Source organism: Tympanuchus pallidicinctus, unplaced genomic scaffold, assembly GCF_026119805.1.
Source record: "Tympanuchus pallidicinctus isolate F22 unplaced genomic scaffold, pur_lepc_1.0 scaffold24, whole genome shotgun sequence".
NCBI classification, from domain to species: domain Eukaryota; kingdom Metazoa; phylum Chordata; class Aves; order Galliformes; family Phasianidae; genus Tympanuchus; species Tympanuchus pallidicinctus.
Window position 1 is genome coordinate 6,698,301 of NW_026294741.1, and position 20,506 is coordinate 6,718,806.

The following is a 20,506-nucleotide window of genomic DNA, read 5'->3' on the forward strand; positions in this document are numbered from 1 at the left end:
CCAAGGAAAAGACACAAAGGGAAGCAATTTCCCCAAAATGTTTCAAACTTCATGCATGGAGAAGCACAAGGACACACATTGGGCAACAAATAGTATTGAAAATAAATTAGTGAGAATCAGTGTCCCCTAATTTAGTAGAGCTATAGGTGATGTAGAAAATCACAAGCTGGATGCATGAGGCAGGACAGACTATTGCCCAAAAAGAATCACAGAATCATTAAGGTCAGAAAAGACCACCAAGGTCATCTGGTCCATCCATCAACACATCACCACCGTGCCCACTAATCATGCCACAAGAACTGAAAAGAACCACCCAGCTGTGCCTTCTGCAACAGCTTGACATGAATTTTTCAGCATGGATGACTTGAATGAAAGGAATCAAGGCTGCCAAGCTATCACTGAACTGCGGCAGGAGAATTTGGCAGTGGCAAAGCTTCAAGCCATGCAGATGACTGTAGGGTTTCTAATTTAATTCATGCTGTTGGCATTCACTTTGAACAGCAGTGCTGGGGATCAGCTGATAGAACCTGTGCCCTTGGGCCTCCATCTCCGGTGTAGTCAGAGGGTGGTGGGATATGGCTTTTGGATGGATGGATTCATCCATCTCATCATCAATTCTCAGCATTGCTGAGAAATCCTACAGTCTCATCTCCAAGGTACGTGCAGCGTTGTCACTAAGCCCTATGCAATCACTGCACTGCTGGTACATCTCCTTCATCCAACCCACGTTCCTCATTCCCCTTTGCTATTACTCCAAGAACAAAACAACCAAGGCCCATTTCACCAGTGCTGATGGAAATCTGATGCTCCCTTCACACACCACATCTCTCAGGATACAGATCTCAGGATCGCATCTCACAGATACAGGTCCACATCTTCTCCTCCCCTGAGTCCCAACGGGGCTGCGCCAGCCCTGAGCCCGCAGTACTTACAAAGGAGAGGAATGCTGCCATCAGAAGGATGCGGACCAGGAGATCCTCAAACTGCTCCAGCACCAGCTCCCAGAGGGACTTTCCTGGTAGGAAAACACAAACCCAAGCACTGTCAGTGCTCCAAAGGCTGCAGTGAGCAGGTAACTGTGGCCACCAGCACTGATGGGACTGTCCCCTGCTGCAGCAGGGCTGCTCCTGTCCACATCTCTGTATTTCTGCTCCCACTTGGTACCCCTTCTGTCAAAGGAGGGCTCTGCTGCCAGCCCCACTGGGATTAAAACCAGGATTAAAATAAAGGATCCCAAACATTCCCCTTCCTGCATCCCAGCCTCTCCCATCCTGTCTTGCCACACTTGACTCACCTTCTTCTGCAGGGAGCTCTGTGGGATTCCACCCGCAGCCCAACAAGCAGAAAAGAAAGGAAGACATGGGGAGAAAAAAGAATAAGATTAATCAGTGATTTGGGAGCGGAGCAGAAATCCCTTGCCTTACACCCCAGCAGTCCATCGAGCATCCCAAAACTCCACCAAGTACCCCAAAGCACAGCTTCTTTTGCACACATCCCTGCATGAAGAAAGCTGGTGATCAAACTCCCAAGTCTGACATCACACAAACAGCAGTGGGTGCTCCCATGCCAGGGAAATGTCGCTTCTCTGCTGCAAACGGGGACCATAAGCGTTTATTCCTGCACTCAGCTTGCCTAAAAACACCCAACCTACAAAAGGCTCAGTGCCTGCAGGAGATGCTGTCTCCAAATCTGGGACTGGAAGGTCCAAGCACTCCATAAGATGCACTGCCAGAGACTCACCACAGCCCAACCAGGGTCCATATTATGTTTCCTATCACTCAGCTGTGTTTTACAGCCTCCAGCTCCCTAGGAAGGAAACCCAAAGTGAATGTTGGGCTGGTCCAAGCTGGTCCATCAGGTGGATTCACAGCACCTGCACCCAACCAACCCCAGCCCCAAAGCAGTGCTTATAATACCCCAATAGCTACGTGCTGTCAGTAGGGATCAATCCTATCTCATATCAATAGGGACATCAACAGAGAGGCACTGGATCAGGCTCCCTTCAGCTGTGGGTACCCCATCTCTGGAGGTGTTCAAGGCCGGATGGGATCTCGGGATCCTGAGCTGATGGGGGGCACCCAGCCCATGGCAGGGGGTTGGGACTGGATGATTTTTAAGGTTTCTTTCAATCTAAAACATTCTATGATTCTATGATCAGTAGACTCATCACTGAGGCTCAATGAGGGTACAACCTGCCTGAGTGAAACAGCTCAGCTGGTTTCCATGGTCTATTTTCATGCAGAAAAATGAGAAGAAAAAAAAAAAAACAACACACAACACACAAACAAACACAGTAAAAAACAAAACAAAACAAACAACTTTTGCTGAGCAAAACAGTGAAAGCAAGAAGCCTTTGTGCATCTTCCCTGCAAACTGGTGGCAGAAATGCTTGCTATGGGGTTTTACCAACTCAAGTCCCTCCCAAATAACGATGGTCTGAAGCATGCTGCCACGAGGAGCACACGCTGTGCATGCCTGTTGTTATTTTCACAGCAAAAAGAAAACTATTGCTGGAGTGACCTCAGCAGCTCAACCACTCGGCAACATATCAAGAGGAAGCTGCTCTTCTCCCTTCTGCACCCAGCTTCCTCCCCACCCCCAGCTTCCTCCCCCAGCCCTGCCACCCAAACAAGGGCATAGAGAGCCCTGCTGCCTTTTTCTCATCCCTGGTATGCTGTAAGGGTGCAGGGTGAGAGACCTGGGGGCCAGGCAGCTCCCAGCTCCCATCCCAGATTGCTGCCTGCACTCCTCCCATGCATCGTTTGCATAAAGCAGCCCCAAAGCTGTTTGCAGAGTGGGGACTTTGCATGAGCTCTGCAGATGCCAACATGAAAATGGGCAACGTGAGGCCAGGAGGAAGCCAACAGCCCACTGACTGCATCACCATCACCCAGAAAAAGCTGATCTGAGCACGCTGAGAGCTGAGCACACCTCTGAAAGAGACACTTCTTCCCACCTCCCTCCATGTGACAGCTGGGCAAAGCCACATAGGTGCCACCCAACCTGGGGGACACCCTGCCTTGCGTTCCGGGTCAAAGCACAGCACTCAGACACGGCAGGGTGCTGCTGGAGTTGCATTATGGAACTCTTCAAGGGGCATGCTCAGATCCCCAGCCACAAGCACCTTGTGTGGCGAGTGCTAAAACACCAAATCCCCAGCATTTCAGGATAAGATCTGATTTTCCTCGTGGGAAGCACAACTGCTGCCAAGCAGGGAGGGATGGGGAGCTTCCCATGGGGAACCATGCAGCCCCACACAGGCAATGGAGTCACCAATCTGGCTCCAACAAACGTCCTTTCAGCCATATCTCTATGTTGTAAACTCTTTTTTGCTTTTTTTTCTTTCTTTCTTTCTTCCTTTTATTTATTTTACCTTATGCAGGGAAGGGGAAATGGATGGGTAAAACAAGCAACGCATCTGATTCCCAAACCTTGCCAACAGGCAGGAAAAAGTGGTGAAAAGAGTAAGAAAAGCCCTAAAATAGCCCCAGCTGGGACAGCAGCCCTGTTTGTGACACAAAGCAGAGCTGCTCTGGGATCCTTCAGGTGCAGAACACGTTGTTATTGGAAGCAGCCACACTTCCGAGCCCCCATCCCTGGGTCCCCATCTCCACCGTGCACCTAATTGAACCTCTATGGGAGAATACTGTTGTGTCACTACTTGTGACAGACCTCAGGGTAGATTTGGGCACTGCTGAGCTGAGTTGATGGATTTACCCCCAGAAAAGTCCCATACATTAAAAAAAAATAATGCAGCCATGCATGCAGAACATGGGCAGGTTGGGGCTGCCCCAGTGACCAAGCCAAAGGTTTGTGTATAGAGAGGGGGCAGAAAATCTCTGGGGTTGCAAACCTACTCATGTAACTCAAACCAAAGAACATAATTTTGGGGTGCAAGCAAAGTTCAGTCAGTGAGCTCATCCTCACTTTGCCTGAGCTCGCAGCCCAACCTGCCCAGGATGCTGTCCCTGTCCCCCTTTCCTGACCTCATGAGCCAAGCCCTGGGCATGCTCACCCTATCTGTCCTATAATCAGGAATCCTAACACTCACCCCAAAGCTCACCCTGCAGCATTGGTCCCACAGCCCAGGGGTGAGGAATAAGGACAATCCTGCTCATCTCATCCCAAAATCCCCTTCCTTTGCTCATGGGAATGGCTTGTCCCCCAAACGCTGCATGGCACGAGCATCCTTCAAAGGGCAGCTGCCCTATAACACAGGGGGCTCTGTGTCTTGGGTCTGGGGTAAAATGGGGCTCCTTGGCCTGGAGTGGCCCCATCCCCTTCCCTGGTGGCCCCATAGGGTCCCTGGGCAGTGGGAGGGGGAGCGCACGGCCCTGGCTGGGAGGGAGGATGCGAGCGACTGAAAGGAGCGTTTTGTTCCCTCCTGCACCAACGCAGTGGAAAGAATTTCCCGCTCCGTCTCCCGGGTGGAAAAGCTAAAAATCTGCATTTAAATAGTAACAGCTTCAGGGGAATTAAAAATAATAATAATACAGGCATAGGAGCTTGGATAAAATAAAGCTGAAGGTGAGGACTGTTCTCACATGATTGCCCCCAAACCCCCAGGATCTCCCCCACATCTTCAGCCCCCTCCTGCAAACTCAAAGCAGGGCACTCTGCTACCCTCTCCCTCACATTACACATTTCATTTCAATGCCCTAAAAGCATTTTTTTTCTTTTTTTCTTTCAGATCATTTCCCAATGATGCTCCAGAGATTGCTCCTAACTGGCTTCTTTTGGCACAGAACGGCATTTTCATCCTTTTGGTCTCTGCCCTTGGCCACCACCCCCAAAGCAATGCCCTGGAGCCGCCCCTGAGCCAAAAATCTCAGCAAATGTGCAGAAAACCAAAGCACCATCCAACCCACGGCAAGAGAAACTCCAACTTTGCAACGCCTCTGGGCACAGTGCACCGCGCGCAAGCCAGAGAGTCCAACACCCAGCAGCAGCAAATTTAATAACATTTAGGATTAAATAACGTCAGGATAACAGCTTAGGAAAGCAAACACACCACACTGCAGCGCTGAGCCTTCGCCGTGGCCCACAGGGCTGGCTCAGCCCATGCAGAGCCATGCAAGGCTTTCAGTATCCTAGGAAAGGGCATTTAGTGTTGAAAATTGCACTGAACCTTTGGGATGAACGCTGTGAGATTTGGGGAAGAGCAAGGTGGAAATGTGTTCAAAGGGTTTTCACTTCCCTAAAACCATAGAAGAACTGGGTTATTAGGCTGAAAAGTAAGAAAATGAGATGGGCTGAGAAAGAGATGGGCTGAAAACGAAACCAGGGTGTGTTTTCAACATAAGATGCACTTGCTCCTGGGGATGAGATGATGCTCAGTGTGCACAAACCACAGAACGGCTGAGTTAGGAGGGACCTTACAGACCACCCAACTCCAACCCCTGCCATGGGCTCAGGCTGCTCAGGGCCCCATCCACGACCAGGGGCACCTCCAGAGATGGGGCAGCCCTGCAGCAAGGTGGAGAGCTGGAAGCATTGGTCGCATTTCCTCTTTCTATGATTTACTTCCCACTAAGTATTATGTGTGCATACAAGGGACTAAAAATTTATATATATACATTTGGTTGGGTTTTTTTGGTATGTGTATGATATATTCAGGTGGGGTACGTATAAAACAGTTTGGTTGGAAGGGATCTACACAAACCCACAAAGAGATCTATAAAGCTATTGCTAAATAGGTCCAGATGAGCACGCATACAGATGTGTTAAGAGGAGGTGAGAAAGGGAACAGGACAGAACGACAGTGTGTGCACCATGCACTGCTACAGGGGACTGACCCCCCCACCCCCCCGTGTCCCCCCTGCAGTGGAGCAGCTTGGTTTGGCTTTTTCCATCGCTCACCACATTTTCCTTATTTTAGAGCTTTCTGTTGACTCGGAGGTTGCAAAATGGAAAATGTAAAAAAAAAAAAAACAAGGAAAGGAAAGGAAAGAAGGGAGTGCAGGCAGGTAGAGGCAGCAGGGGGCTCAGCCTTGGCAGTGATTCTGGGGCAAGATCCTGGGGATTTGGCTCTTGTGGGGAGCGCTGCGTTCCTCCTGCAGCAAAGGGAGGTGTTAGAAAGGAAAAGTAAGGGGAAAAAAAATGGGAAAATGACAACAATAATAATAAAAGAATAATAATAAAATAATAAAGAAATAGAAAACAATAACCCTTACATTTGGGTGTATTGGGTGTAGCCCTGCCTGCCGGTCCCCATTCACCCCCACCCTTCCCCCCCAGCCCTGTTTGAACACAGGAAGCACCCGAGGCACAAACACACGGGGAGGAACCCCGGGGACGCTCGAGCACAGAGCGGATTTCCTCCCTGAAACGCAGCACCGAGCAGCAACGTCTCTTAATTTGGTTCCCTCCTCGCCCTCCCTTCCCCCCCAGCCACAATGGATCTCGGGACCAACAGGTGTCCTATAGCGACTTGCAAATGGGAGGAAAAAAATAATCAAATGGCTTCATCTGCATCAGCGCACGCAGCCACACGGGCAGATGGTGGGGATTCAAATGTTAGGAGGGTTTGGACGAGCGCTGCTTGTAGGCTCTGGTTTCCAAGAGGCACGGAGCTCTGCGTTTTGCTATGAAGATGGGCTGCAGGGATGTCCCCGGGGATGCACGGTGCAACGGGAGCACTGCAGCAGGTGGAGCTGAGCAGATGAGCCAACGGAATTTAAAAGGAATGAAACAGAATGCCGTAAATAGGTGAGAAAAAAGCTTCTGTACGAAGACGGCAAGCGCCCAAACCTCAGCAACGGGAGCTCCCCGCGACCCCCGGCTACACACAGAGCGTGGATTCACTCGATATTTAAACAGCTTATTATAAAGAAAAGCAAAACTCAGCAACCAAACCCACGCAGCGCTCGGCTCCCAGCGCCGGGCCGAACCCCCAGCAGCAGCAGCAGCCCCGAGCCCCCCCTGCACCGCACACACCCACGCCGGCGGCCGCTCGCGTCATGGAAACACTGCGCGACCGCAGCCCGCTTTGCTGCCTTTGGCTCCGGCTGAGCAGCGCTCCCAGCTCCTCCCGTCGCTGCTACCTGTTGTAAAGCGCGATAGCAGCAGCCAGCGTTGGGCTCCAGCAGCGGGTCGCTGCGTTTCTTAATTATTGCCTTTTTTTGTTTGTTTGTTTGTTTTTTGTTTGTTTTTGTTGTATGTTCCCTCCTCCAACGCTACGGGCGGGAGGTGTTCATTAAGAAATATAACTTGGAGTCACAAAGCACCAGAACATCACACGCACAGCAGTAACTGCAGGTGGGATGGGGTCTGCCCTTCTGAGCCGCGGGCAGCACCAAACCCAACCCATCCCATTGCTGTGCCAGCAGCAGCCTGCTTTTACCCAAGATGAAAAAGATGAAAGAGGCGTTTGCAGCCTCGATATCCCATGCACAATGTGTGCTTTATCCCATTGCTTACACCTTCAGAACCACAGAATTGTTAAGGTTGGGGGTGACCACTAAGGTCATCCAGTCCGACCATCAACTCATTTGTGATGTTCTGTGCAGCCTCCGTGGGGATGGGGTGCTGTAGAGTGCTCAGTGTGCCCCCAGTCCCCATGTGGGGCTCCTTGTGGGGGTGTCCCCTCCAGACCCTACCTGGATAATGGCACAGTGTGCCCACACACTGAATAACCCTTAAAAAAGGCTCCATTTTGATGGAGTGTCACCATCCCACCCCAACGTGCCAACACTGAATATAGGGGGAAAAAAAAAAAAATCAAAGCTGGCTCATCCAGCTGTCTGCACATATGAAAAACAAGGGGAAAAAAGCATCATAAGAGCTCACCAAAAAGCATCACCTCATCTCAGTTTTTAGCAGCAGGCAGATGGAGAAGGTGTGGGACAGAACAACACCTGGATCGAGGGGTGCACCATGTGCACGCTGCCCCACATCTGTGACCCAGTGCTCACTGTTTGGGATTTACCCCAAGAGAGATGACCATGGAAACACAACAGAATGGCTCAGAGTTGGGTCTGGGGTTGGGAAAAGGCTGAAAGGTGCAGAGAGCAACAGTTGTTGGAAAAAGATGATGAGAGTGCACTGGGTTCGTTAAGGTATTTTGGGGGATTCGAAGGGTGCTTTGTGGGAGCAGCACTCCCTGAGCATCACCCATGCAAGCAACGCCTCAACCGTGCTCTGCACACACAGCACAGAAATGGAACTGTGAGCAATATCACACGTGTGTACACAGAGCGTGAGGGGAAGCCCAAGGGCAAACCCCAGGGAAAGGCAGCACCCGTGGCTGCAGCTGCATTGCATCCCTCCCGAACAGCAGAATGAGGGGACGAGGGGGTTTCTGTACATGCAAGGTTGGGCAGCCTGAGATGAAGGTGTGGGATCCAAAGCTGGGTTCCCTACAGCGCAACGATGGGAGCCGTGCAGTCGTGCTGTTGGAATGCCTGAGCATCACAGCCCTAAGGGAAGCGATTTGGAGGAAAAGCGAAAAGAAAAAAGAAGAAAAAAAAAAACCAACACAAAAAGAAGATGTAGCATGTTTGTGAATCAGCCTGCTGAGCGTGTGTTTCGGGGGTGGAAAAGGTGGGCGATGTGCAGAGGAACAGAGCAGAGAGAGATGAGTCACAAAACGCCGCTTTCCCTCGCCGGCAGCACAACCATTGCAGCGTGAAATGGGAAATTTCATCTTTCCATGGTTTTGTTTTTTATGGTTGGGAATGGGTTGGAGCCATCAGCTCTGTGTTGAGCTGGAGGGGAGGGAAGGGGACAGGGAGGGAAACGTCCCTGTGCTGCGAGCAGCCGGCTCTGCTGCCATGCAGTCAGGTTACTGATGGGGCAAAGAAAGTTGTGTGTATGCATAACATCAACATGGAGAGGCTGAGCTCTCAGAGCATGGAAATGCCTGCCCAGAGCCCTGCACAGCCTGCAGCGGCTGTCTGCCCACTAATTGGAGATATTAAATATCTGCTTCCTCCTGCAGTGTGGGCAGTGGGGCTGCAAACAGCATTCTGGGCTCCAAAGAATGCAATACCCCAAAACAATACATATATACACACACACACACTTCTATATAAAGATCCACGGTCATTGCTTCTCACCTGATGTCAGAGCTCTGCAGCTCTTTCTTTGAAATGCATCAGCTCCAGAAATAAAAACAGTCAGAGGGGGATTTAAGCAGCTCCCCAGCATATGTCAAAAGATGGTTCTTAAGGGGGGGATGGTGCGTCTCAGGTTGTGATTCATGGCACCTCTGGCAGTTTGATTCAGGTTCAGGAGGAAATGAATGAATGAAAATGGAACCGCTGGAGCCGCAGGTCTGCCCTGAGCTGTGAGATTGGGGTTTTCTTCCCCCTTCTGAACTCTTTGCACAGGCGAGACACACAACTGCCTCGTGCTTCCGCTGACGAAATTTAATTTAAATTCAAATTAAAACACCGTCTAATGTGAGCCATCTTCACAGACACTGTGCTGTCCCACACCACAACCCCAGTGGGCTCCCCCAAACCAGGCACGCAAGTGCAGGCTCCTGCAACCTCAGCACAACCTGTGAGCTCCCATCACGTTGGTAAAAAAGCTATTGGCCCACCAGTGAGGCTTGAAAGCAAAATCAGTAAGCCACAGAGGGTTCCAGAGAGATGGAGGTCCCTGCAGACCCCCAGGGTCAGGCTGGAGGGCTGTGAGCACTGATGGAGCTGTGGATGCCCTTGTGCAATGCAGGCAGTGCAACCAGATGGCCTCTGGAGGCCCCTTCCAACTTGAATGATTCTCTGGTTTTGCAAAACATTAATGATAACTGCACAATATCTAAGTTGCAGCCATGGGATGTCCCCAAGGCAGCTGCCTTCACGCACCAGCACTCTGCAAGAAACCCAGGGTGTGAAGCAAAGGCTGCACCACAGACAGAGGTGAGCATGCAGCCATTGCTTGGAGGTATGTGTGTGTGCAGAGTGGGGGAATAGAAAAAACAACAAATTGTCACCACTAGCCCTTTGCTTTGCACCTACGTCAGGCGGTGCTGGGCCTGACTCAGCAGGGATGATTCACCTGGGCAAACAGGGGAGAAGCCACCGCGCTGCTGCTGCTGCGTGTCCCCGCTGCGGGGCACCGCATGCACACCGACCCAGCGGGGACTCTGGGGAAGGGTCCCGTTGGGGCACCCGTCTGGGAGCGATGCTCGGCCTCAAAGCAAGGGAATCCCAAAGTCGAGGGCTCCCAGCTCACGGAGCGGGGCTGCGGCTGCCCGCTGCTAAAGCGGCCGGGGCGGGGAGCAGGTGGGATGCGCGCTGCTCGGGGCTGCTGCAGGGACGCGGTGTCAGCGCAGGGAGCACCTCACTGCTGCACGGGAGGAAGCACAGCCCCGATCCCATCTGACAAACGGAGCTTTTCCCTACCCTCAGCCACGAGGATCAAACAGAAAGGAGACCCAACAACTCGCTCCGACCCGGGACGGAGCGCAACCCGCGCCTCCGAAGCCCCGCACAGCCCCCACCGGGCGCTCCCGATCCCGATTTTCTCACCGGCGCTCCTCCCGAAGCCGCACACATCCCCGCTCCGTCCCCTCCGGCAACGAAGAACTTCACCCACCCCGCACAGCGGAACAGCCCAATTAACCCCATTCCGCTAATTACCCTTCACTAATCCCTCCCTACCCAACAGGTGCCCCCATTCCCACTCACTCACCATTGGGGCCGTACTTCTCCCGGTTGCGGCGGACCTGCTCGGGGCTGAGCCCGCAGCTCTCGGTCACGTCGAAGCGGCTCAGCACGTCCCGCACCGGCACGCTGTGCGCTGCCTCCATGCCCCGCCGGCGCCGCCCGGAGCAAACCCGGGGCCGGCGGGGAACGGGGGGGACGGGGACGCGCAGAGAGCGCACTCGGGTACCGTCGCTCCCTCGGTACCTCCGGGGAAGGGGAGCCCCGCTCCGGTCCGCCTCCCGCTCCGCCCCGTTGCCGTTTCCCCCGCCTCCCCCGGAGCCGCCCCGCGGTCCGCCGCTTCCGTGGGTTTCATCGCAAAGTTTTAGGAAACAGCTGTGGTGAAGCTCTCCGAGCAGCCGCCCGCTTCCTCACCGTTCAGTCTGATGCCGGAAGACATAGGAAGGCTTTATCGGCACCGAAGCGCTGCGTGGGACCCCCCTGTTGCCCACCCAACGCTGCTGCTTGTGACCCCCAGCAGCCGTGCCCTGAGATGGGGACATCCCGGTGACAAAGGGAACCCCACAGCACATGGAACGCCACCGCTGCGCCCATTGCTGTGATGTATCCGGAGAGATACACAGCACAGAATGTCACTGCTGGGCAGGAGGCAGGAAATGTCCCGTGCACGTGGCACAGCATCTCTGTCACCACACAGCCAGGTCACCGCATGTCAGGGCTCTCAGGGCTGCATGATTCTCCTCTGCCCATAGCACAGCACCTCCGTGGGAGCCCACCCGATGAGCAGTGGTTCTGTCCCAGTGTTGGTCCCTGTTGGTGCCCAGTGGAAGACGCTCCCCATTGCACAACGTGCAGCCTTTGTGTTGCTGTGCTGCAGTTCAAATGGTGGCTCCTTGCAGCAAGAGCTCTGCACACAGCAGCACCGTCCTGAGTTCATAGGATCATAGAATTGTTGAGTTGGAAGGGACCCCCAAAGGCCATCTGGTTCCACTCTCTGCAGTGCACAGAGGCTCCCACAGCCCCATCAGTGCTCAGAGCCCCTCCAGCCTGACCCTGGGGCTCTGCAGGGACAGGGCATCCATACTCATCTACCAAAGCAGGGCTACCCAAAGCCCATTGGTACCACCCAACAGCCACCCCACACCTATGGGATGTTCTATGCAGTGCCTCAAGCTCCCCATGCTGGGAGTGTTGCCGGGTCTCCGGGCTGGAGGAAGCAGCTCGGTGGGGAGGAGCTCAGCCTCATTTATTTATCCAAGCAATTATTTATAGAATGCCTTTCTCACATCCCACCGGAGCAGAGGGCCTGGAGGAAGTGCAGCTTTGTGCTCTCCAATGCTCTAAATTCGGTTTTCCTGCTGTGAGATGCCCCCCCCCCCTCCCCCCCCGGCCCTCCTGCAGGAAGCAGCTCCACACCCTGTGGCTTCCAGTTGCTGTCTGCCTCATGAGAGCTTTTGGGGGAGAAAGCTGTATTTCTTTTATGTGCAGCTTGTAGCAGCCTGAGAGAGAATGAATTCCACCTGTTGTTATGCAACTGTTGCATGGCATAGCACTGGGTATCATTGGAAATGGTTGGGATGAAAAGGACCTTACAGCCCATCCCGTTCCAACCCGTGGGCTGGTTGTCCCCAACCAAACCAGGCTGCCCAAAGCCCCATTCAACTTTCCCTGGGGCACCTGCAGGGATGGGGCAATCTCATTTCTCTGGGTAACGTCTGAGAACCTCAATTCCAAGCCTTCATCCTGCAGGTTGGCACTGGAAGGGAGCACGAAGATGATGCACAGGCTCAGAAAGTTAAAGATTGACAAAGTTGGGAGCAATCAAATAGTTCTGCGGGAACCAGCTGTCAGCAAAGGTAGCACCAGCAGCCCTGCCTGTAATTAAGCAGTTCATGGCAACTATTAGCAGTCAATTAGCCCAATACTGACCAGTGATGGCAAATGGTCTGCAGAGAAGAGCCCCAAAATGGCCAAGGAAGGGCCATGGGTCAGTGAGGCCCTAAGGCCCCACGTTGGGGGTTCACTGCTGCAACAGCATCAGCCCCAGAAGAAAACAAAAGGCAAATCTCCTTATTTCTTTGCTTTCCCCAATGGTTTGAGGGGCTGCAGCGTGGGACTGGCATGAACCTGAGCCCTGCGCTGCTCCCAAGCCCACCCTCACTGGGGAAGATTTGCTTTTCTCTATTCTGCTCCCAGAAAATGGGAAAAGAAGGAGCTTTGCTGGCTCTCATCTGCAAGCTGAGCCAGGAGCGGCTTTTTATTCTGCGGCAGCTTTGATATTTGCTTTTCCTATGGATTAAAAAAAAAAAAAAGAAAAAAATACAAACCACCTCGAAATAACACTTTGAGGCTCTTCTAAATGCTATGTGCCAGCCGACCTTTTGGAGCCGTGCTCCAGGTGTTATTTTTAATCCCAAAGCCAAGACTGCAGGCAGGCACAGGGAGGGCTCTGCTCCCACAGGGAGCTCCAAAAAGCACCAAAATGCCCTCAAAAGAGGTGCCAACTTTCACTTCATGGCTGTGGTTGTCATGTTTCCATCTCTGCTGGAATCACACCCTCAGGGCCACCGCAATGTGTGGTTTGGGTGTTGGTATCATTGGGATTTGTCTTCTTGGAGTTCAGCTGGCTGTGCTGGAGGAGGGTTGGGTATCACTGGGATTTGTGCTCTTAGAGCTCAGTTGGGTGTGTTGGAGGAGGGTTGGCTGCCATTGGGATTTGTCTTCTTGGTGCTCAGTTGGATTACCCTCACCAAGGCCCATGAACCACAGCTGCTGCCAGATGTGTGCACATCTGGAAGATGAATACAGATGCTCCTTGCAGAGCGCGTTTCCCCTCTGTGTTCCCCACTGTGCTCTGGGCTTTCCAGCCCTCCAGGAGCAGGATTCCCCCCCTGTAGGACAGATGCTTTGCTTGGAATGATGCTGATATTTTTGTCTAAGTCTGCTGCCCTGAGCATTTAGGGACAGCCCAAACCCATTTCCCAGTGGGAGTGCAGAGGGCTGCCCTGAGCCTCGCTGCTGAATTTCCTGGCATTTGCCCCGACTGCTTCACTCGTGGTGTCTGTCTGTGGTTCCAGACCTATGTTGGGCAATCCTCATTTATTTACATGCTGTGTCCTGACCTCTTTCAAAGGGAGGAAAACCCATTAACATCCACCGAGGGGGAACACCGTGACACTCACTCTGACGCTCCGATGGCTCTTCTTCCTGATGTAAAATACCTCCTGGAAAAAAAAAACAAAGCCTTTGTGGTGTGTGATTCCTGGTGTGTAGGAAACAGCAAAAGCAAAGAGGAGAGGAGGCTGCGGGGCAGAGCAAGGAGGGCACTGGGCCCCTGCAGGCCCGGTTGAGAGGGCTGCATGCAGCCCTGGTGGGGTACAGCTGTGGGCCGGTGGAGGAAACTCGTATTGGGCACAGAGAGGTGGGGGATGGAGCTCACAGTGGGCCAAGTGATGGCAGCTTCCTTCCTCTTTCTGTTTTGTGTTCGCAGAGTAAAGGAGAGGAACCTCTGTGAAGCTGCAGAGAGAGGGAGGGGAGGTTGTAGGAAATAAAAGGGGGGGAAGGTAAAAGGGAGAAGTGGGAAAGAAAAAAAAAAGGGGGGGGGAGGAAAAAAAGGGCAAGAAAGGAATGGACCTCCAAAAAGGGGGGGGTGAGGGGGGAAAAGTTTAAAAAAAAAAAGGCAAAAAAAGGACCAAAAAGGTAAAAAGCAAAAATAAAAAAGAGAAAAAAGAGAGAGGGGAAAAAAAAAAAAAACAAACAAAAACAAAACAAAAAAAAAACCATAAAACAAGCAAGCAAAAGATAAGGGGAAAAAAGGGGAAAAAAAAAAAGCAAAAACAAAAAATATAGAAATGGGGGGGAAAGGTAAAAAAAAGGGGGGAAGGTGGGAAGAAAGGGGAGAAAGGGGAGAGGGAAAAAAAGGGCCAGAAAAAGGGCAGAAAGAGGGCAAAAAGAGACACAAAACAGAAAAATGAAAAAGAAAAGAAAAAAAAAGGCCCCAAAGCAGAAAGGAAAAATAGGCCAAAAAAGGGGTACAAAAAAGTGAAAAAGTGGGGAAAAAATGGCCATGAAAGAGCCAATTAAAAAGGACAAAATGGGCCAAAAAAAGGAGGGGAAAGAAGTGAAAAAAGATGCAAAAAAGGGGCAGAAAAAGAAAGGAAAAAAAGAAGGGGAGAAAAGGAGAAAAATAAAAGGAGGGAAAAGGAAACTAAGAGGAAGAGAAAGCAAACAGGACCATTGAGGCGGAGCACAGTTGGTGCTGTGTGGGTCAGTGGGGCAGGGGCAGCACTGCAGGACAGCCATAAAGCAGCAGCTGTGTGCTTCCTTCAGCCCCAGGAGCTCGTTCTGACCCTTCCAAGACCGCCCAGCTCAGTGATCCCAAAAAGCCATCGAGGATTTACTGTGGCTCGCAGTGTAACAATATCCGTGTTTATGGCGGTGGTGGGGTCTGTGTTTTGCAGGCAGACTGCAAAAATGTGGAAACGTGGGGTGAAATACAGCTGTTTGTGCACATATAGAGCTCCAGATGGAAGGGACCTCACGGGTCATCCCGCTCCAACCCACGGGCTGAGTGCCCCCACCAGCTCACGCTGCCTTAGGGCCCCATTTGTGGCCTTGGGCACCTCCAAGGATGGGGCACCCGCACTTCTCTTGCTTGGGGTTTGGTTGCATGGCAGTGAGTGGGAGGCACTGCAGATGGCAGCAGGAGAGGAGCCGCCAGCTCCATGTGTCATCACTGCCGCTCAGCCCCGAGCCTGGCAAATATAGCCAACAATGTCATTGTTGCTAGGATTTTTGGGCTCCGGGTGGTGATGCCCAGGGAAGGCTGGCCATGAGGAATGGTGTTGTCTGCATGGAAAGGAAGGAAAGTGTGTGGGGCTGTGGGCAGTGCCTGGAGCTCAGCCCTGGAGTTGTGCTGCTCAGCCCCAGCCCCGAGATCCGAACCCATAGAACTGCCCCAACATCAGAGAGCAGTGTCCAGAACCCAGAACGTGTTGCACACTGGAGATCCCCCATTCAACCCAAACTCACCCCCAGCACCAAACCGACCACAGTGTGGTGCTGGGAGGAGCCCTATTAACACCCACACTTCTCACCAATGTTCTGCCCCACATAGCCGCCATCTGCTCCCATATAACCCAAACTCAGCACACAGACACGGTGGGGGCACTGGTTTTTGGCAGCTGCAAGCAGGCACTGCTGCAGCAGCACACATCAGTCATTCCCATCCCCCCCTGCAAAAAGGGGGCTTCAAAGAGGTGATGTCCCCTATCCACACAGGGATGAGGAGGCAATTAGTCCCCGTCTCATTAAGGGCTGACACCTAGGGCAGCAGCGGGGCAGGCCTGGAGCCCATCCATCAGACATCCACCCCATCCCCACCGCTTTGCGCTCTTGTAAGCACACAGCCCTGACCTATTTCCAGCGCCGTTTAAACAAATCCCTGATAAATGAATGTGAGAAACCATTTCCTCTCTATTTCCTTCCATTAGAAACGAAACACTGCCATTAATCACCAATAAAGAAATAAAACTCCTCCACCGTCTGCGAGTCAGCATGAGTTCTGCTGCAGCCATAAGGCCCATTGGCTCCCCTGCGTTGGCAGTCCCCTCCCAGAGCTCATTGCCTGCACAGGGTCAGGGTCACACCGCAGGGTCGGGGTCACGCAGTGGGGTGAGCACAGAGCTCAAAAGCAGCGGTGCTTCCCCTCTGCAAGCTGAACGAGGAGCCAAGCGGCACCTTGCACGGTGTGTTTTTCACAGAGTGCATTTTGCACGCCGTGCGTTTTGCAGCGGGGCGCAGCGCGGTGCCAGCAGGATGCAGAGCCCCGATAAGGCACTGGGTCAGAAACGCAGCCCAAATCCGTGAGTTTCATAAGGTGGTGGACAATAGTGCAGGGAGCTGCCAACTTTCCCCTCGCGCAGGAGCGACGAGTGCTCGGAAACGGCACTGAAAGCAGAGAAATCCTGTGGGAGGAGTGCGCCGGGCACCGAGCCTTTCTGTGTTCCTTTTGTGGCCGCTGGGACTGCGCCGCTCACAGGAAACTGATGCCCCCAGACTGAGGTGCAGAGGAGAACACAAAGCTTTCTGCGTAAATATTTAGGCGGTGCTGTAAACTCCACGCTGCATCAGCACGCCTGCGTGCAGCCCGGGTGCCTTTTGCATTTCAAAGATGGGATTTTCAATGCAAATGCTGTCCAGCCCAGGTGCCAGCGCTGCACTGTGACTGCAGCCCCAGAGAACCGATGGGGTGCATGGGGTGATGCAAAATCCTCCATGGGGTTTGCTGGGCAGAGCCATTTCTTGGCCCTTGTGGAGATTGCACCAATAGGGATAGCTGGAGCATGGGGTGATGCAGAACCCTTCATGAGAGTTGCTGGGCAGAGCCATTTCTTGTCCCTGGTGGAGGTCACTGTGCTGATGGAGAGACGCAAATCTGGGGGCAAAATGAGTTCAAAAAGCCACCCGTTTGAGAGCAGAACTGTGCAGCAGGGTTGCACCTCAATAGGGTTGTTAGAGCTCAGGGTCATATCCTGCTCTTCCCCACACAAACAGCATCCCCAGCAACAGCAATTAACATCTGCATGGGTCAGCAGGCTTGCAAAGTGCTTAACTGGGAGTATGACAAGGTTGGGAGCAGCAGGGCTGTATGTGGGGACAGGATTCGGCTGCTCTGCTTCAGCACAGTATTTGTATACGGAAAAAAGATGGCAGAAGGAGGCCATCAGCCCCGCTCCATCTGGATGGATCGTCACCAAGCAGTCAGATCGCTGTGCTACAGAACAGCTGCTGGGCAGGAGGCGGCGGAGCAGCGCTGTCAGAGCGGATGGGAGGAAGGAAGCACTCAGGAGAGGTGATGTCAAAGGAACATCCCTGCCAGCACAAAGGGCTGAACCCAAAGGGTGAGCAGAGAGCTCAGCCCAGCCATGCTGAGTCCAATCCAACACAACCCAACACAACTCACCATGACCCAACCCAACATAACACAACAGAACCCAGCAGAACTCATCACAACTCAACCCAACATAACCCAACCCAACTCAAAAAAACGCAACACAGCTCAACATAACCCAACCCAACCCAACTTAACCCAACACAACCCAATCCAACAGAACTCCAGTGCATCACAGCACACTGTCATCACAGCAGGAAAGGACTGAGGAGGGGAAGGTGTTGGGTTTTAGGATGGATTGTGTTGGGAGCCTTAGGTAAGTGGCATCCCAAATTTGATGTTGGGGGATCTGTGCCTCCCTTGCTGCATCCCACTCTGGGACTGCCAAAATGGCAATCTGCATCCCAAACCTAGACTTCAAGCTGGCACTTGGATTCTGCCACAGGACTCCATTTTTCTGTTATTCACCCAGCTAATTATCAGCCTTTTCTGAGCCTTAAATTGCACAAATCACCAAAATTCTCAAACTACCCAAATCTTCTCCCAAAACGAGGAAATCACTGCAGTCCCCACATGGGGCAGGACAGCACATCACCTGCATGGGGCCGCGCACACCCGCTCCCAAGCAAGAAAAGTTTTCCTATAGAAACAACACTCGCACACGGTGCAGCCCCTACCTGTAGTGCTATAGATGGGTTGTATTTCATTAATGACAGCAATGACACTCAGCCCTGAGCAGCATCTGCTCCAGGAGGCTTTGAGCACGCGGGGAGGAAGCGATGCAGATGGCTCCAATCCTACACAAGCCTTCGTTAACCCTTTGAGAGTTGTTGCTCCTGCGAGACGCAGCTCAGCAAAGGGGGATTGGAGGCAGTGCTGGGGTTTCTCATTCGGAAAAGGCTCCGAAATGTCAGCTTTCCCAGGGAAAATTCACAGAAATTGAGGAAGAAATAAAAAAATGAAGGCGCTCTGCGTACGCCAGAACATCGTATTTCTGCAAAATCACTTTGTTTTCTTTGTGGTTTTTCAAAGTGTGGTAACGGAGCTGCAAATAAAACAAACGCTTTCAAAACAAGGGTAACTTTACAAGGAAAAAATGTAAATATTTGTCCTGACAGAGCGACACGGGCTGCTCCAACATTGTCAAGACCTTTTCTCGCCCCTGTTATCCCCCCCAAGAGTGTTTTGCTTCAGATTTTATGAGAAATCAACAGTTTTAGAAAGCTTTTGGATTTTCCAGTGGAAAAGAGCTCGAGGGACGCTTTTTCAACAAGTTCCGCCAATTTGCTCTTGGCTCCCCAGCCCCGGGGCTGCCGTGAATTTTCCATTGCTGGAAATCTGAACTATCAAAACTGGATGTTTTTTTTTTCTTTTTCTTTTTTTTTTTTTTACAAGATAAATTGGGCTGCAGGGTGAATCGGCAGCTGCGGCTCCGTCACTGCTCTCCCTTCAGCCTCATGGAAGCACTGAAAGGAGTCAGAGCAATTTCTTGCAAAAAGACTGGAGGGTTTTTTTTCACCTCCATCCCCTGCAGCCGCTGCCCAGATGTGTGCCTGTGCTCCACGTGTGCAGCTCCTGAGCTCGTCCCTGCAGTGCGTCCCCTGGGGACGCAGTGTGTTTCGATCCCAGCAGCTGGGATCTCAGGCAATGTTCAGCCCCGATGTTTGGGGTGGACGAGGTGTGAGAGCTCAGTAGCACGGCGCAAGGAGAGCCCCAGGGTCAGGCTGGAGGGCTCTGAGTGCTGATGGAGTTGTGGGTGCCCCTGTGCACTGCAGGCAATGGGAGCAGATGGCCTCTGGGGGGTTCCAACCCCAACCATTCAAGGATTCTATGATGAAAAGTCTTTATTTCTGCAGATGGCAACACACACACACCATGCACATAATACATCACCTTAATAAAAAAAAAAAAAAAAACAACTCAATTTCAAGCCCATTAAATATTTAGAAGCAGCAAAGCAGCGGGACAACAAATAGCAGTAATATTTGGGATGAAGGAGGAAGAGATTTGGTGTAATTATTTCCCTCCCAGCTCCCACCTTTTGGCAGACGTAGGGCCAAATCCTTCCACCCCATTCCCACCTCTGGGACCACAGTGCCTTCGTTTGGATTCATTTGCTCCATAGAACACACGGGAGTGAGGTCTGCGCATGGAGGGGATGTTTTCACTGGCCACGTAGAGGTGCAGTGCTTGAAGTCATATGGTTTGTGGGGTTTTGGGATGCTCCTAAGGAGGGATGCAACCACCTGAGAAGGCTCCCAGTGATGGGTCAGCACGGGATCAGGGTGTTTGATGAGCAGTGCCAGGCAGCAGTGCCAAACCCAGAATCCAGAATGGATCCTGCTGCCCGGGTGGGCGTTATATCCACATTGTGGGGGGTTTTCTGCAGGAGAAGGAAAATATTCCATGAGGAAAACCCAATGCGCATCTGTGCAATTCTTGCTCCATCCCCATCCCGGTTCCAAGGATACTGTGTCACCTGGGAACATCACAACAGCCACGCTATCCCCGTGCCACCGTGAACACAGCGATTTTAAGGGTACAAAATAGAAATCCAGAGCTGTGTGGAGAGCAGCTCACAAAATGTGCCTGCACAGAACAGGTCCTGGGGGAACAGGCAGCTTCCTGATGTAGGAGTGGGCAAAGAGAGCCCCGCACAGGGCCGGGGCAACGCTCCTCTCCTTATTTTTGTTTAGGTGGCAGAGAAATCTGAGGGCAATAGAAGGGAGCTGGAAAAACAAACAGGTGTGTCCAGCAGCAGAGGGGCCGTAGCTATAGCAATGGGACGGCCCTGTTGACAAAAGGCTGCGCAAAGCCCTTCCGTGTGCAGCGAGGGTGGTTTACGAGCGGGTTGGGGAGCCAAAAAAGCAGCGCTGGGTGCACACCTGTCCTGGGGCACCTGCAGGGATGGGGCTCGCACAGCTCCGTTCTGCACGGCCTCACAGCCCTCTGAGTAAAGCGTTTCCTCCTAACATCCAATCTGCATCTCCACTCTTTTAGCTTA

At 52.4% G+C, this 20,506-nt stretch overlaps 1 protein-coding gene across 3 annotated transcripts in view; it reads right to left on the reverse strand.

The window, feature by feature from the left end:
* ATP2A3 (ATPase sarcoplasmic/endoplasmic reticulum Ca2+ transporting 3) overlaps positions 1–10,884 on the reverse strand; it is a 36,094-nt gene extending 25,210 nt beyond the window's left edge. Inside the window, exons 1-3 of one of the 3 annotated variants that reach the window (XM_052688741.1) lie at positions 10,639–10,884; positions 1,295–1,312; positions 933–1,015 (exon numbers count right to left, since the gene is read on the reverse strand). In XM_052688741.1, the coding sequence (XP_052544701.1) occupies positions 933–1,015; positions 1,295–1,312; positions 10,639–10,756 (219 nt within the window). In that variant the 5' untranslated portion in view covers positions 10,757–10,884. The remainder of the gene's footprint in view (positions 1–932; positions 1,016–1,294; positions 1,313–10,638) is intronic. The other 2 variants (XM_052688740.1, XM_052688743.1) reach the window with 2 other exon arrangements.
* Between the last annotated feature and the right edge of the window lie 9,622 nt (positions 10,885–20,506).